We start from the raw sequence: 16,510 nt of genomic DNA, 5'->3' as shown, positions 1-16,510 counted from the left end.
GTTTGAGCCTTGTTTATTGTTGTTGCAAGGGAAACCTTGATTGAGAAATTGAGTCGCTTAAAATGAATTGGTAAATCGGTTGGGACCATTGATATGTGGGGTATAAGAGAGATATATCCAGCTGCTGGCTCTGTAAGGATAGAAGCTTTAATGACAGTATTTTGCATGGTTTTTAATCTGCGAACGGGCGGATTACAAAGTTACGGACTTTTCAGATTCCATAGTGGTATTTTGACCATAAACTGATAAGCCATACAAACACCTCATGTTTTTTTGTTAAAATCAACTCAGGAATAAAACGAAACAGCACATTGTTGTGTTTGTTTAAAATTACATTGTTGTGTTTGTTTAAAATTGTATGTCAGGAAGAATAATATCTAGACAGGAGAAACAATATACAGGTCTTCTTTTAAAACTGACTGAGAGAAAGAAAATGCTGTGCTGTGCTGTGAAAATGGGCAGTTTAGTTTTCTTTCTCACAGCTATTTTTAACTACAATATCAGAGTATTTAAATCATTAGACAAATTGTTTCTCCTGTCTAGATATTCTTTCTCCTGACATAGTTTTAAACACAACATGCCGTTTCGTTTTATTCCTCAGAGTCGTTTTAACAAAAAACAAAAAAAACAGGGAGGGTGTATGTATGGCTTATCAGCCCATGGTTAGAATACTACTATGGAATCTGAAAAGTCCGAACCTTTGTAATCCTACCCATTTGTAGATTAAAACCATGCGAAATACTGTCACTGAAGCTCGATTTGTCTCTCTTATACCCCATATACCAATGATCCCAACCAATTTACCAATTCATTTTAAGGGACTCAGTTTCCCAATCACGGTTTTCTTTGCAACAACAATAAACAAGGTTCAAAGTCAGAGAGAGGGGGAAGAGGAGATGGGTAGAAGAGGCGAAGGGAGGGGGGGGAGGGGGAGGGAATGGACAGAGGCAGGAGGAGGAGGAGAATAACAGAGAGGGGGAGAAGGTGATAGACAGAGAGAGGGTGAGGGAGAGATGGTCAGAGAGACGGGAGAGATGGACATTACGACATACGTCCATTCCCATACATGCACTGACGGAAAATAATTGCAGCAAGGAGTAGTTGTGTGACATAAACGAAAGTAGGTAGGCATGTTTCTACAGCTGAAAGGTGATGTCTATTAAAATTTCGCGTCACTTGTATGACAGTGGCGCTAGTAGCGCCACTACGAGGATGCAAATCAGGTTAACTTTAAATACACACTGTAACAACCGTGAACGTTAGTTACCTTTGAGACTGGACGTGGTGAGTTGATGTTAGTCAAGAATGCCTTTGAGGCGATAAAGACGCTGTCATCAACACCTCACTGAGTTTGAACGAAGTATAATAGGGCTACGAGAAGCTGGATGTTCCTTCTGCAAGATTGCAGAAAGCCACTGTATATAAATGCTGACGCGGGTGGTCACGAGAATGTACAGTCACAAGAAGACCGCGCTCTGGACAGCCACGTGACAGTACCAAGAGGGAAGACCATCATATTCGGTATATGGCTCTGACGCATCGTACTGCACCTGCAGCAGCAATTTGAACAGCAGTTTGCGTCACAGTGAAACAACAAACTGTTATAAATCGGTTACTTCAAGTACAGCTCCGAGCCAGACGCCCTGTAGTGTGTATTCCGCTGACTCCAAACCACCTCCATTTGCGACTTCAGTGGTGTCAAACGAGAGCTCATGAGCTCATTGGAGGGGACTGTTGTGTTTTATGAAGAAAGTTGGTTCTGCCCCGGTGAAAGTGATGGCCGTGTGATGGTTTGGAAGAGGCCGGCTGAGCGCCTGCAACCAACGTGTCTGTGTGCTAGACACGCCGGATCTACACCTGGAGTTATGGTGTGAGGTGCGATTTCGTATGACAGCAGGAGCACTCTAGTGGTTAGCCCACAGACTCTTCAAATTTATTCGGCAATCTGGTGGTTCGACCGGTTGTGCTGCCATTCATGAATAACATTACAGGAGGCTGGATAACGGCTCGCCCAGATACCGTTGAAGTAACACATTATGCTCTCCTGCTCGACCACCAGATCTGTCTCCAATCGAGCACAAACGAGATATCATCGCACGACAACTCCAGCGTCATCGGCAAACAGCATTAAACGTCCCCATATTGAGCGACCAAGTACAACAGGCATGGAACTCCGTCCCTCACACAAACATCCAACACCTGTAGACCCCTACAACACAATGTATGCATGTTCTAAAGTCAACATTCTCGCGGTTATTACTGTACCAACATTTCTCATTTGCAATGACTTAGCCCGCATCTCGTGGTCGTGCGGTAGCGTTCTCGCTTCCCACGCCCGGGTTCCCGGGTTCGATTCCCGGCGGGGTCAGGGATTTTCTCTGCCTCGTGATGGCTGGGTGTTGTGTGCTGTCCTTAGGTTAGTTAGGTTTAAGTAGTTCTAAGTTCTAGGGGACTTATGACCACAGCAGTTGAGTCCCATAGTGCTCAGAGCCATTTGAACCATTTTTTGCAATGACTTATCTCGCGCGTATGTTTACCTGTGATCTTACAATGTTAATCACGTACATATGTTACCTACACAAATGTATTCCCAAAATTCCACTACTCAACATTAATTATTTGTCGATGTTGCAATTTTTTTCCATCAGTATTTTTTCGTGTTTGGACTACACGTTTGTTATTCTTTCATTTTTCTGGAGTGTGGAGAATTTACCATATGCCCTTTGTGAAGAGTATCAAATATGAATTACGTTTTGATAAAAAATAAACTGCATTATCATTGCTTGTTTCTACGTTGTCACCATATTTCGATTTTTTTTTTGTATAAAAGATCATCCATCATAACCTCACTGTCAACAGATTGCACAAGACACGCAATTTTGGCGCTTTCGTGTAAATGGAAAAACGAAAACGACCACAGATGACAGACGACTGACGAGATTTAGTACAGGAAAAAAACGCCAGGGGCGCTGCAGCAGACTAGCGTCACCTGACAGAAGAAAGTCGATTGCCTAAATGAGAAATGAGGCTGTAGGCTCGGGCTGATCTGGCCTACGTGTAAATCCGGCCATGCTGACAGGGTTCTTGTTACACAAAACAGCGCGGTCAAAGGGATTTTGCTCGGGTTTCTGTGCATCTAGTATTATTTTTTACAGATGTCTTACACGCCCTGGCGTGTCAGCATAATGATAATCATAACAAGGGAACCTCCCCATCGCATCCCCCTTAGATTTAGTTGTAAGTTGGCTTTGAAAAACTGAACACAGATCACTCGAGAAAACAGGAAGAAGTTGTGTGGAACTATGAAAAAATAAGCAAAATATATAAACTGAGTAGTCCATGGGCAAGATAAGCAGCATCAAGGAGAATGTGAGCTCAGGAGCGCCGTGGTCCCATGGTTAGCGTGAGGAGCTACTGAACGAGAGGACCTTGGTTCAAGTCTTCTCTTGAGTGAAGAGTTTAATTTTTTATTTTCAGACAATTATTTTGCGAAGCTGCATAGGTACACAGAGCAGTATTGTTTACGTGATCGTGTGTCAATTATCAAAGTACAGGCACTCACACATAATCAACTTCGCTCTCTAAAATTCCAGGACATGTTCAGATTTGCTTTGATATATGCAGGATTTGACGGCCTACACACGGAAAAATTTGAAAACGTTAACAACATACGTTTTGACAGAGCACAGGGAAAACTGTGCGACTGTGAAACTGTTGCATTCATTTGTTGCAGTTTATGTGACAAACTCTTTTGTTTTCATCATTTTTTTGGGAGTGATTATCACATCCACAAGAAAACCTAAATCGGGCAAGGTAGAAGAATCTTTTTACCCATTCGCCAAGTGTACAAGTTAGGTGGGTCGACAACATATTCCTGCCATGTGACGCACATGCCGTCACCAGTGTCGTATAGAATATATCAGACGTGTTTTTCTGTGGAGGAATCGGTTGACCTATGACCTTGCCATCAAATGTTTTCGGTTCCCACTGGAGAGGCACGTCCTTTCGTCTACTACTCGCACGGTTTTGCTATGCGGTCGCAAAACACAGACACTAAACTTATTACAGTGAACAGAGACGTCAATGAACGAACGGACACATCATAACTTTGCGAAAATAAAGAAAGTAAACTTTTCACTTGAGGGAAGACTTGAACCAAGGACCTCTCGTTCCGCAGCTGCTCACGCTAACCACGAGACCACGGCGATCCTGAGTGCACAATGTCCTTGATGTTTATCTTGCATATGGACTACCCAATTTGAACATTTTGCTTATTTTTTTCATAGTTCCACACAACTTCTTCCTGTTTTCTCGATTGATCTGTGTTCAGTTTTTCAAGGCCTATCCACTGTGCCAACTTATAACTAAATCTGAGGGGGGTGCGATGCGGAGGTTCCCTTGTAAGTACAGATGGGCAAAACGGAGAACTTCAAGGGATCCCCAGAACTAAAAAGACTCGAATGAACACTCAAGAACTCCACCAAGTACAGGAAAGTGTCTCTTTTTCCCATTTCCGTTCATTACAATCAACTCGCTTATTTGTGGCCTTTTATGTAGTTAAATACCCTACCTTCAAGATGCTATATAACTACAAACAAAGATAAAATTGTACTAAGTTAGAACGAGTGTTCAGCGAAAGATAAATAACAATTTACCTATGTCAGTTCTGCTATAATCGGTATCCATTGCTTTCGATATGTTGTATAATCAGAAGTACAGTCAATTGCAATGTGTATTTCACATTCAAAATTCCGTTTTTGCGCTGCCGTTATTATCATCCATCATCAAAAGTGTGAATTGCACTATTAGTAAATTGTAGCTAATTAATTCTGTGTGTTCACAATCACTCAACAATTTGAAGATAATGTCTGAGGTATTCCTAGACAAGTTCAGCATAATGTGCGATGAATTTGGTTTTAGTTGACAGCGGCCGTGGTTCTAGGTGCTTCATTCCGGAACAGAGCGACCGCTACGGTCACATGTTCGAATCCTGCCTCGGGCATGGATGTGTGTGATGACCTTAGGTTAGATAGGTTGAAGTAGTTCTAACTTCTAGGGGACTGATGACCTCAGATGTTAAGTCCCATAGAGCTCAGAGCCATTTGAACCATTTTCTGGTTAACAAATATTATGTTCACTTACGTTTGTACATGCATAGGGAGAAGAACGATTTCTCAAAACATAATGAGGTGAAACAATGTCTTGGATTTCAGTTGCTCATACAAGATTATAGATAGCTCTGTTCATTTATAAATATCTATAGAATGTTCTGTTCGGCTAAAGTTTGAGTTGCTTCGCTGCGCAGGTGGTGATGCTGCAGTCAACGTGGCTCCCCCGAGCGTGGTGACGTCAGTGGGCGCCATGAAGGCGGTGGACGGCGCGCAGGCGGCGGCCGAGGTGGAGGCGCAGCCGCCCCCGGTCGCCCCACGACAGCCGACGGCCAAGGCCCGCAGCGGCGAGCCCCCGGCCGTGGGGGCGGAAGCTGGCCAGGTAGGCCGCACACCGCGCCACATTGGTCCATTACTTGCAATTATTCTGCTAATCGATTATGGACACGCCCGTATTGCAGTTAATTTTACATAAACGATTATTCCTACGATTAATTATTTCAATTTTTTCTTTTCTGTTTTAAAGACGCCTGAGTGTTGACTTTCTGTCTGCAGCTCGATTACGAATAATGATGGTGGTGATGTTTGATCTGTGGGGCGCTCGACTGCACGGTCATAAGCGCCCATACATAGCCCCAATTTTTTCGAAGTCCAATTTTTTGTATACAGTCCAATTTGTTCACTGTCATTGATGGTGGTGGTGAAAAAAATGAAATGTCGTGTGACGAGGGCCTCCCGTCGGGTAGACAGTTCGCCTGGTGCAAGTCTTTCGATTTGACGCCACTTAGGCGACTTGCGCGTCCATGGGGATGAAATGATGATGATTAGGACAACGCAACACACAGTCCCTGAGGAGAAATTCTCCAACCCAGCCGGGAATCGAACCCGGGCCCTTTGGATGGGCTGTCGCGCTGACCACTCAGCTGCCGGGGGCGGACCATGATGATGATGATGATGATGATGATGATGATGAGGACAACACATACACCCAGTCCCCACGCAGAGAAAATCCCCATCCGGCCGGGAATGGAACCTGGGACCCCGCGATCCAGAGGCAGCAATGCTAGCCACTTGACCACGAGCTACGGACTCTTATTACGGAAATATGTCGAACTTTTCCCTAGTACTGATCGTGGAACATCGGCACTTGGGACACTTCGTGCCTACTCTTTTCTACTAACGATTGCTCTCAACAGGTGGCGAAGTGTTTTGTATGTGAATTCAGAAACAACGCAACAAGTGCTATGTACTTTCACCAAAACTTGTTAGTTCTGCAGTAAATTAAACCGCAACTGCTGATCACGGCACAAATTTGTGTCCCTCAGTTCACTTCCTGAATAATTTTGGTCTCTGTAAACACAGTTAGTGTTTGTGTTACAAACAACGATACTAATTGAAACTTCCTGGCAAATTAAAACTGTGTGCCTGACCGAGACTCGAACTCGGGACCTTTGCCTTTCGCGGGCAAGTGCTCTAGTTGGTAGAAGTTTCATATCAGCGCACACTCCGCTGCAGAGTGAAAATCTCATTCTGGAAACATCCCCTAGGCTGTGGCTAAGCCATGTTTCCGCAATATCCTTTCTTTCAGGAGTGCTAATTCTGCAAGGTTCGCAGGAGAGCTTCTGTAAAGTTTGGAAGGTAGGAGGCGAGGTACTGCCAGAAGTAAAGCTGTGAGGACGGGGCGTGAGTCGTGCTTGGGTAGCTCAGTTGGTAGAGCATTTGCCCGCGTTCGAGTCTCGGTCCGGCACATAGTTTTAATCTGCCAGGAAGTTTCATTATCAGCGCACACTCCGCTGCAGATTGAAAATCTCATTCTGGAAACGATAGTAATTGGCTTGACTAATGTTAAAAATATATTCATGGCGAACTTAAATAAAACCGACAAAACCACAGGTATGGCTTCCTGACTGGAAATGGAGTAAAAAAGGTCGTATGAACACGTGTCCGGAAATGCATCGCTGCCACGGTAGATGGCGCTGACGAATGACAGTTCCTCTGACAGCGTGTTGTGGGCTGTGTGACTGACACGGCGTACTGTAAGCAGCAGAATGGGCCGGTATTCGTGTAGGGAACAAGCCGAGATGGCGTTTGTGAACGGCCAAGCAGATGGAAACGGTCGAGAGGCAGCACGACTACAGCAAAACAAGTATCATGAGAGACACCAGCCTCATCTCACAACATTTCAAGCCCTCTTTGTGCGTTGGTGTGATCTTGGGTGCTTTCAGACGGACGAACATGCAGGGAGGTCCCGAACTGTGCGTACACCAGATTTAGAACATGTATTAGGATTCGTCTCAACATCCTGTAGAACCTGGTCCTCCAAATCTTGCGTACGTGCAGTCTGGTTCAGTTGGACCACAAAATCCAGTGCATTCCTCCTAAAGACAGCCCACACCATTAAGGAACCACCAACAGCTTGCACAGTGCCTTTTTGACTATCCTGGTTCATGGCTTTGTGGGATCTGCGCCACACTCGATCCCTACCATCAGCTATTAGCAACTGAAATCGAGACTCAGCTGACCAGACCATAGTTTTCCAGTCGTCGAGGGTCGAAACGATATGGTCACGAGCCGAGGAAAGGCTGTTGGCAAAGGCACTCGCGTCGGTCGTTTGCTGCCAAATCCCATTAGCGCCGAATTTCGCCGCTCTTTGTTAACGGATACGTTCATCATGCGTCCCACATTCATTTCCGAGATTGTTGCTTGTCTGTTAGCACTGACAACTTTACACAAACGGTGCTGCTCTCAGTCGATCAGCGAAGGTAGTCGGCCACTGCGTCGTTCGCGGTGAGAGTTAACGCAGAAATTTGGTATCCTTTCGTGCACTCTCAACACTGTGGGCCTAAATTCGCTATTGATTTCCGAAATGGAATGCCCCATGTGTCTAGCTCCAACTCTGCGTTGAAAGTGTGTTGATTCTCGTAGTGTGGCCGTAATCAAGTCGGATACCTTTTCTCATGAATCTCCCAAGTACAAATGACAGCTCCGTCAATACACTGCCCTTTCATGCCTTGTACGCGATACTAACTCCATCTGTATACGTCCATTTCACTATCCCATGACTTCCGTCACCTCAGTCTACATGCTCTTGTTTCAAGGTTAAAAAAGAACTTAACAAAATGCTGATTATATTAAAAGTGACAAATTAATCGTGAATATGTACCAGTTATCCTGTATGCATGGCATTTACGTTTCCTGTAAAATAAAAAGAAAGGAGACATTACTTCTTACATATTTTACTTGCCGATTGTATAGCCACGAAATATTTTTAAAAATACGCTGTTGGAAAAAATAGTACACCTTTTTAGAGGTTCTCAGTTCACTCAAGATTTATTGTTGCAACACTGCGTATGGAGTACATGAAATGATTATTGACAGATCAATAGTAGAAGCAGTTCTGAGGCACCAGATATCGATGCATCCTGAAACACCCATGTTAATACGTGGTACAGTCTCCATGGGTGGCAATGTAGGTTCTGACTCTGGCATCTAGTTGCTCGTACAAACGTTGAATGCTTTCCTGGGGTACTATATGCCATGCCTGCTCAACGTACATATCCACGTAGTTTTCGTCGCCCACCCGACTCCCGCCCTCGGGCGGGTTTACCAGTTGGGCTGCGCCTTGCGTCTCTTTGCCGTGATTTTCAGCTTCCTTCTTTGTCCTGTCTTCCTCGCTCCCTCCCCTCTGCCCCTCCTTGGTTAGTTCCACGGCCTCGAATTCGGATGGATCTCCGGCGAGGTCCGAAAGATTCCATCCCCCCGGTGGTGTTCCGTTCCTTTTTCCGCCAAATTTTATGGGAGTTTCGGGATGCTGGTGTTTTTTACACTGATGGCTCTAAATCTGCTGATCATGTTGGGTTTGCCTTTACGTCCTCTGATGGCTCTAAATCTGCTGATCATGTTGGGTATGCCTTTACGTCCTCTGTTGGAACGGAAAATCATCTGCTGCCACCTACATGTGGGGTGTTTACTGCGGAATTGATGGCAATTTCCCAGGCCCTTACCTTTATTAAACAGTTCCAACACAACCGCGTTTTGTTATGTACGGACTCGATGAGTGGCCTTCTTGCTATTGACCGGTGTTTTTTGCGCCATCCCTTGGTCTCTGCCATCCATGACCATCTCGCTGATATTCACCGTGCTGCTTGTTCCATTGACTTCCTTTGGGTCCCTGGCCATGTGGGTATCCCGGGTAATGAGCTCGCTGATCGTTTGGCTGGGGGAGCAGTCACTTACCCCCCGTTTTCTGTAACCCCTCCTGCAGCGGATTTACGGCTTCACATCAAATCCCACTTCGCACAGTCATGGGCCACTTCTTGGGAGGCTACTCCCCTGTCTAATAAACTTCGTGCAATTAAGGTGACACCAGGCCCGTGGCGTTCTTCCTTTCGCCTCTCCCGAAAGGACTCGACCACACTGTGTCGTCTCCGCATTGGCCATACCAGGCTGACCCATGGTTTTCTTTTGCGTGATGAGCCACCCCCACTATGTGGTTGTGGAGCCTTCCAGTCAGTAGCCCACATTTTGGTTGAATGCTCCCTTCTTTTGGCTCTGCGTGCTAAGTATAGGCTCCCCAACACTTTACCTTTGATGTTGGCTGACGATTCCCGGATGGTCTCTCTGGTTCTCGGTTTCCTCCGGGAAAGTGGTTTTTATTCTCAGTTTTAAGGTTTTTAATCTCTCTCTGGTGTTGGGGCAGGGCGGTGAGTGTTTGGGTGTCTCCCACTGTAAGCAGTGTTCGGAGATTCCCGATTCCCCTCTCTGACCGAAATCCTCTTTTCTTCCCCTTTTACTCTGTTTTTACCCCTTTTTTTAAGGCTTGGTTAGTCTTTCTATTCCCATACGTACTTTCTACATTCTAGCAGTTGTACGTTTTACGTCACAGGTGGTCTTGCCTATGCTGCTTCAGCATAGTGTTGGGTTCGTTCTCTTGCCGACTTCCCTCATTTTGATTTTTTACCAATGACAACATGACTGCCCTTTTACGTTTTTACCTTTTTCCGTTTTATTTTTCTGACTTTACTGCGAAGTCCCATTAGCGGAATGGAGCCTATTTGAATCAAGGGACTGATGATCTTGCTGTTTGGTCCCTTAAGCCTCAAACAACCAAACCATCCACGTAGTTTTGTAAGAGTTGTCGGTTGACGAGTCGCACGGGTCACTTCTTGTCCCACCACATCTCACACGTGCGCGGCTGGAGACAAGTCCGAAGATCGTGTTGGCGAGGAAAGTTGGTGCATGTCTTGCAGAGCACGTAGGATTTCATGGACAGTGTGTGGGCGGGCATTGCCCTGTTGCAACAACACTCACCTTCCCATTGCAAGAATGGGTCTAACAACACGCTGCATGTAGTGATCACTGGTTAGCGTCCGCCATAGAAATGCCAAAGGGTAGAGGCCAGTGAGTCTTGAACAAATGCACTCTATGGGATAGCGCTCTCCTGGTCTACCTTGTGTGCACGAACGACCATCTTTCGCATGTAGGCATGATCTTCTTTCATTGCTGGAGACCACAGCAGGCCATTCCATCTTCCAAGTGATCCTCTGATGGCGCCACTCAAGCCGTGCTTGTCGATACTGTGGTGCGAGTGAAAGACAGGCTAGTGGTCTGCACAAACGTAGTCCCACTGCTAAGAAATGGTTCGCAACAGTCCGTGTTGACACATCTGAGCTCACAAGCCCTCCTATCTGTGCTGTACGATCTGCCACTGCTGCCCTTACAGTACGATAATCCTGACTGATGTCTGTAATGTGTGGACGTCAAGAATCTAGCCTACACATATGAGAATGTTCACGTGACCACTCATACCAACATCTTTGCACAACTGATGCAGCATGTCCAACGTGTGTGGCTGTTCTCTAGAAGGCACACTTCGCCACTCAGAAGACCACAATTTGACCCCTTTTAGTCTCGCTCAGTTGTCTATAGGAAGCAAGAGTGCATCCCCACAGCATGGTTGACTGCTAGCTTCACACATTTGCACCCCACTGATTCTTCTGGCTGTAGGCATTCCATATTAAAGGGTACACACAGAGGTTACTCTGGTAGCTGTGCTACTACGCTATCTGTTGTGGGATGACACTGAAGCCATTATCAGTAAATCTCCTATCTGCCAGGTGGCATACGCCATCATTATATCAAAATCGACGTTGTCTTTCCTGTGTTCCTAATTTTTTTTCTACCAGTGTATATTTGGTGAACTACAAAGTCTTTTAGCTTCAGCTGTAGTGGGTATGTGATACTACCCATCAGCGGCACGTGAAAATTGGTGCCAGACTGCGACTCAGACCTGGATTTCCATTTATCACGAGGTGCTACTTTACCACTTAGGTTATCCAAGCATGCTTCCTGAATCAGTCCAAACTTCTATATCTGACGGTACTATTATTTCATACTCTAGTGTGCTCTTCATCTGTTAAGTGCTCACATCGTTACAGCATTTGTGTTGCCACATCAGAATGAGTAGATTAGACTGTCACACGAGAAGGTAGATAACGTGACATATGGAAGTTTGGGTCAGTCCAAGAGATGTATTCAGATAGCTTACATGGTAAGGTGAGTGCTCACAATGAGCAGTAAATCCGGGTTCAAGGACCAGTCTGGCACAAATTTTCATATGTCACTGATGGGTAATATCCAGTACATCTGATGGTAAATGAACTCTCAATGACCAAATATATTTTAAAATAGCATTACTTTCTAACTGACCATTGTAAGAAACGCAGGTTATATTGTGGCTCCGTAAACTTTCCAGCACCCCACTGATTCTTCTGGCTGTAGGCATTCCATATTAAAGGGTACACACAGAGGTTACTCTGGTAGCTGTGCTACTACGCTATCTGTTGTGGGATGACACTGGTCTCCTGCCGTAACATATCGTCATCTGGACACGATGACAATATGCTGCGGCTGGAGACCCGACATGAATACAAACAGGGTATATTGATAAAGACATTAACCAGAAGTTAATAACAATGATGTAACCAAACACAAAGTTACTTAAACCAAACTAACACTAGTACTGTGCTATGCAGATGACACATGAATAGTTTCTACCGTGTTGGAAAGAAGAGTACCAGAACTGTGAGATGCTGAACGAGATCAAAAAAGGTGAAGCGACACTATGAAGCTTTGTCCAAAATAATGAGGAGGTGAACTGAGACTATATGTGAGGCAATAAGTGCCTGGAACAAAGCACATTCACGTCAGTGTTGTGGCTACAGTTGTGGGTCTGAATCCAAGCTGAGCAGAATGGGAAAGTTTTACTGCTTGAACAGCAAACATGTAAGGGATAAACTTATTTCCTTTTATTATTTTGTGGGGGAAGGTCAGTGATAAAAAGTTTTGAAAAGGTGAGAAATTATGTGTAATGTTTTTGAAAATGCTCCTATTCTCAGATAATTCATGAATATAGTCTGGGTAATTTGCATGCTGTGAGTTATCTGTGCCACAAAACGTATATGCAGTTCCAAATTTAATACGTATTGTGAAACCTTTAATATACAGGGTGTTACAAAAAGGTACGGCCAAAATTTTAGGAAACATTCCTCACACACAAATAAAGAAAAGATGTTATGTGGACATGTGTCTGGAAACGCTTAATTTCCATGTTAGAGCTCATTTTAGTTTTGTCAGTATGTACTGTACTTCCTCGATTCACTGCCAGTTGGCCCAATTGAAGGAAGGTAATGTTGACTTCGGTGCTTGTGTTGACATGCGACTCATTGCTCTACAGTACCAGCATCAAGCACATCAGTACGTAGCATCAACAGGTTAGTGTTCATCACGAACGTGGTTTTGGAGTCAGTCCAATGTTTACAAATCCGGAGTTGGCACATGCCCATTTGATGTATGGATTAGCACGGGGCAATAGCCGTGGCGCGGTACTTTTCTATCGAGACAGATTTCCAGAATAAAGGTGTCCCGACAGGAAGACATTCGAAGCAATTGATCGGCGTCTTAGGAGGACAGAACATTCCAGCCTATGACTCGCGACTGAGGAAGACCTAGAATGACGAGGACACCTGCAATGGACGAGGCAATTCTTCGTGCAGTTGACGATAACCCTAATGTCAGCGTCAGAGAAGTTGCTGCTGTACAAGGTAACGTTGACAACGTTACTGTATGGAGAGTGCTACGGGAGAACCAGTTATTTCCGTACCATGTACAGCGTGTGCAGGCACTATCAGCAGCTTATTGGCCCCCACGGGTACACTTCTGTGAATGGTTCATTCAACAATGTGTCAATCCGCATTTCAGTGCAAATGTTCTCTTTACGGAAGAGGCTTCATTCCAACGTGATCAAATTGTAAATTTTCACAATCAACATGTGTGGGCTGACAAGAATGCGCACGCAATTGTGCAATCACGTCATCAACACAGATTTGAGCAGGCATTGTTGGTGATATCTTGATTGCGCCCCATGTTCTTCCACCTACGGGATACTCTGCCTGTGCTGCTAGAACATGTGCCTTTGCAAGTACAACACAACATGTGGTTCATGCACGATGGAGCTCCTGCACATTTCAGTCAAAGTGTTTGTACGCTTCTCAACAACAGATTCGGTGACCGATGGATTGGTAGAGGCGGACCAATTCCATGGCTTCCACGCTCTCCTGACCTCAACCCTCTTGACTTTCATTTATGGGGGCATTTGAAAGCTCTTGTCTACGCAACCCCGGTACCAAATGTAGAGACTCTTCATGCTCATATTGTGGATGGGTGTGATACAATACGCCATTCCCCAGGGCTGCATCAGCGCATCAGGGATTCCATGCGATGGAGGGTGGATGCATGTATCCTGGCTAACAGAGGACATTTTGAACATTTCCGGTAACAAAGTGTTTGAAGTCACGCTAGTACGTTCTGTTGCTGTGTGTTTCCATTCCATGATTAATGTGATTTGAAGAGAAGTAATAAAATGAGCTCTAACATGGAAAGTAAGCGTTTCTGGACACATGTCCACATAACATATTTTCTTTCTTTGTGTGTGAGGAATGTTTCCTGAAAGTTTGGCCGTACCTTTTTGTAACACCCTGTATAAGATTGTACCACTTAATGAGTAGATTATAACAGCACTTTAAATTTTTAAATTTGGTCAGTGATTATATGAAATACTGAAAATCAAATTTTTTTGCCCATGTAAGCCATTACATAGGCAACCTGCAAGAGGGAATGGATGATGGTTGCCGTTTGGTAATATAGATCAGGCAGCTTATCCTCTGTGATTGGACTTCACTAATGTGTTGCACATAGGCAAAAGATACTTTATCGTATTCTCCCCCACTTGTCTGGCCCCTCTGACAGCAGGCATATCATGGTGCCGTCAAGGCACATTGAGCACAAAACCATTGGCAATGTCACATGTTGTGTACTGTTAAAGTACAGAACAAGACCACCTACCTATGCATGATGATGAACCCACCTGTGAAACATTGTGTATGAATTGTGAATGATTGGCACTTTTCCTCAGAGAGACTTCTATAGTTCTGTGAGAGATGTTGAAGAAGAGTAGTGGACCCTAAATTGATTTACCAATATGGTATACAACTTCCGCAATATTGGAGACCATGGAAGGCACTTTTTCCCCATCCCAAACTTGGACTTCCTCAGCTATGGGTGTGAAGGGCTATTATTGTGGAAAATTCTGTTCCTTGCTGCGTATAATGTCTCCAACACTAAACAGACATGGCCAACTGTAATTGTTTTATAGACTTTACCAGTTACTGTACCATCCTTTTCATTGTGAACTTAGTACCAACTCCATTTCTAAAACCTGGACAAAGACAGTTTGGATTTTATACTTTCCCTCATGTTGTCAGTAAGTTCATACATTCTTTGCTAAGAGAATAATGTAACAGTAAGGTATTGTTCTACTCTTCAGCAGACTATACACTGTCGAGAGTAATGACACCCTTGAAGCCTGTGGTTAAGTTGAATTCTTCATTGTGTAATTTACCATAGATCCATAGTTCAGTCCACCAGTGAAGAAAGAAAACTTGTTTGGTCTTTTGAAGTGAAAATTTGAATTTTTAAAGTAAGTCCGTGATGTGTGTACAATTAGCTCAATTGGTACTGCACTGACAGTATAAGACTGAGAAAGTTGGCATAGTGATCTAAGTACTGGACTTCCATTTGTGAGGACTGGGGTAAAAATAATGTCCAGTCTCGCACATCTATAGCTTAGTGGGAGACAGAGGGCAAAAGTGCTCAAAAAATTGATCTTTAGGTTTTTACGTATTTGAAAAGCCCATTATTCCTGTGTAAAATAGTTTTTGTTTCATATGAATATCATAATTTGTTCATGAGCTATAGCTGTTTCCCTGATGCTGTGTGTGCTGTGGCATTTAAATGCCATGCCTTCTTTTTTGCACCATGCAGAGAAAATTGCACTGATTTTGATATTCTCTCTCACCATTTGCTGCTTCTGCTGTTTCATCATGACAAGGTACTCTTCATTTCAATCATGTTGTTTATTGTTTCAAAGCACTAATGTTTGCAATTAGTGAAGTTCATTGCAAGTGAAGTGAGTGTTGTTTTATATTTTCTCTGGTTTCCTACATTTTTATAAAACCGCCACGAATAAAGAATTTTCATTTACAGTAAAATTCAGAGGAAATAAATATGTAAAAGTAAATGAGGTAAGGTCAAAGGGACCAAGAATATTAGATGTAAAGGAAATCAGTACATCAAGAAAGAAATTGCAGTATCTACAGGATATTTCCTTGCAGTCAGCTTGTGGAGATGAACACTTATTTGGAAATATTGTAGTGAACTTCAGCATGCTCTGTGCTTTTATTTCCAAAAATACTGTGTGCCTTTGGGAGAGAAACAGTGTCTTTGCAAAGGGACTGTTTCAAAACTGACTTTGAAATGTGCAAAGTGAAGCAAATGCTTTAACAATAACATCACAGATGGCAAAGAATAATCTGTATGAGAATAACATAAGGCTAGTTTACGGTCTCATATCAAATGGTAAAGGGGCAGGCAAACTCTTCTGTACATTGCTTGACATTCCAAATCCACCTTCAAAATTTATGACTTACAATGAAATTATTGGAACCGCCATTACTGAAGTGTGTAATCTCTCAATGAAGGAAGCAGCCGAAGAAGCACTCAGTGAGAGTAATGACAATGAAAGTGGTGATATTTGTACATGTTTCGATGGCATCTGGCAGAAACATGGGCGTACTTCACTAAATGATGATGTGATGGATACATCAATTGATACTGATGTAGAGATTCTAAGCAAGTACTGTATAACTTCTGGTGGCGAAGCTGAGAAAGACAATGAACACAACAGTCAGAAGAATTATACTGGTTCTAGTAATGGGATGGAAGTGGCAGGAGTTCTCAGGATTTTAATCATTAGTGGCAAATAGAGGTGTTAGATGTAAACAGTG

General features: G+C 43.9%; 1 protein-coding gene across 1 annotated transcript in view; it reads left to right on the top strand.

Moving 5' to 3' along the window:
• Positions 1-16,510, top strand: part of LOC126412162 (guanine nucleotide exchange factor for Rab-3A-like) — a 247,794-nt gene that overhangs the window by 193,630 nt on the left and 37,654 nt on the right. The window contains exon 3 of the mRNA XM_050081628.1: positions 5,306-5,490. Coding sequence (XP_049937585.1) covers positions 5,362-5,490 — 129 coding nt within the window. The 5' untranslated portion in view covers positions 5,306-5,361. The remainder of the gene's footprint in view (positions 1-5,305; positions 5,491-16,510) is intronic.

The sequence above is a fragment of the Schistocerca serialis genome, chromosome 7, assembly GCF_023864345.2.
Source record: "Schistocerca serialis cubense isolate TAMUIC-IGC-003099 chromosome 7, iqSchSeri2.2, whole genome shotgun sequence".
Taxonomy (NCBI): Eukaryota; Metazoa; Arthropoda; class Insecta; order Orthoptera; family Acrididae; genus Schistocerca; species Schistocerca serialis.
The sequence above is the reverse complement of the archived record's forward strand: the minus strand, read 5'-3'. Positions and strand labels throughout refer to the sequence as shown.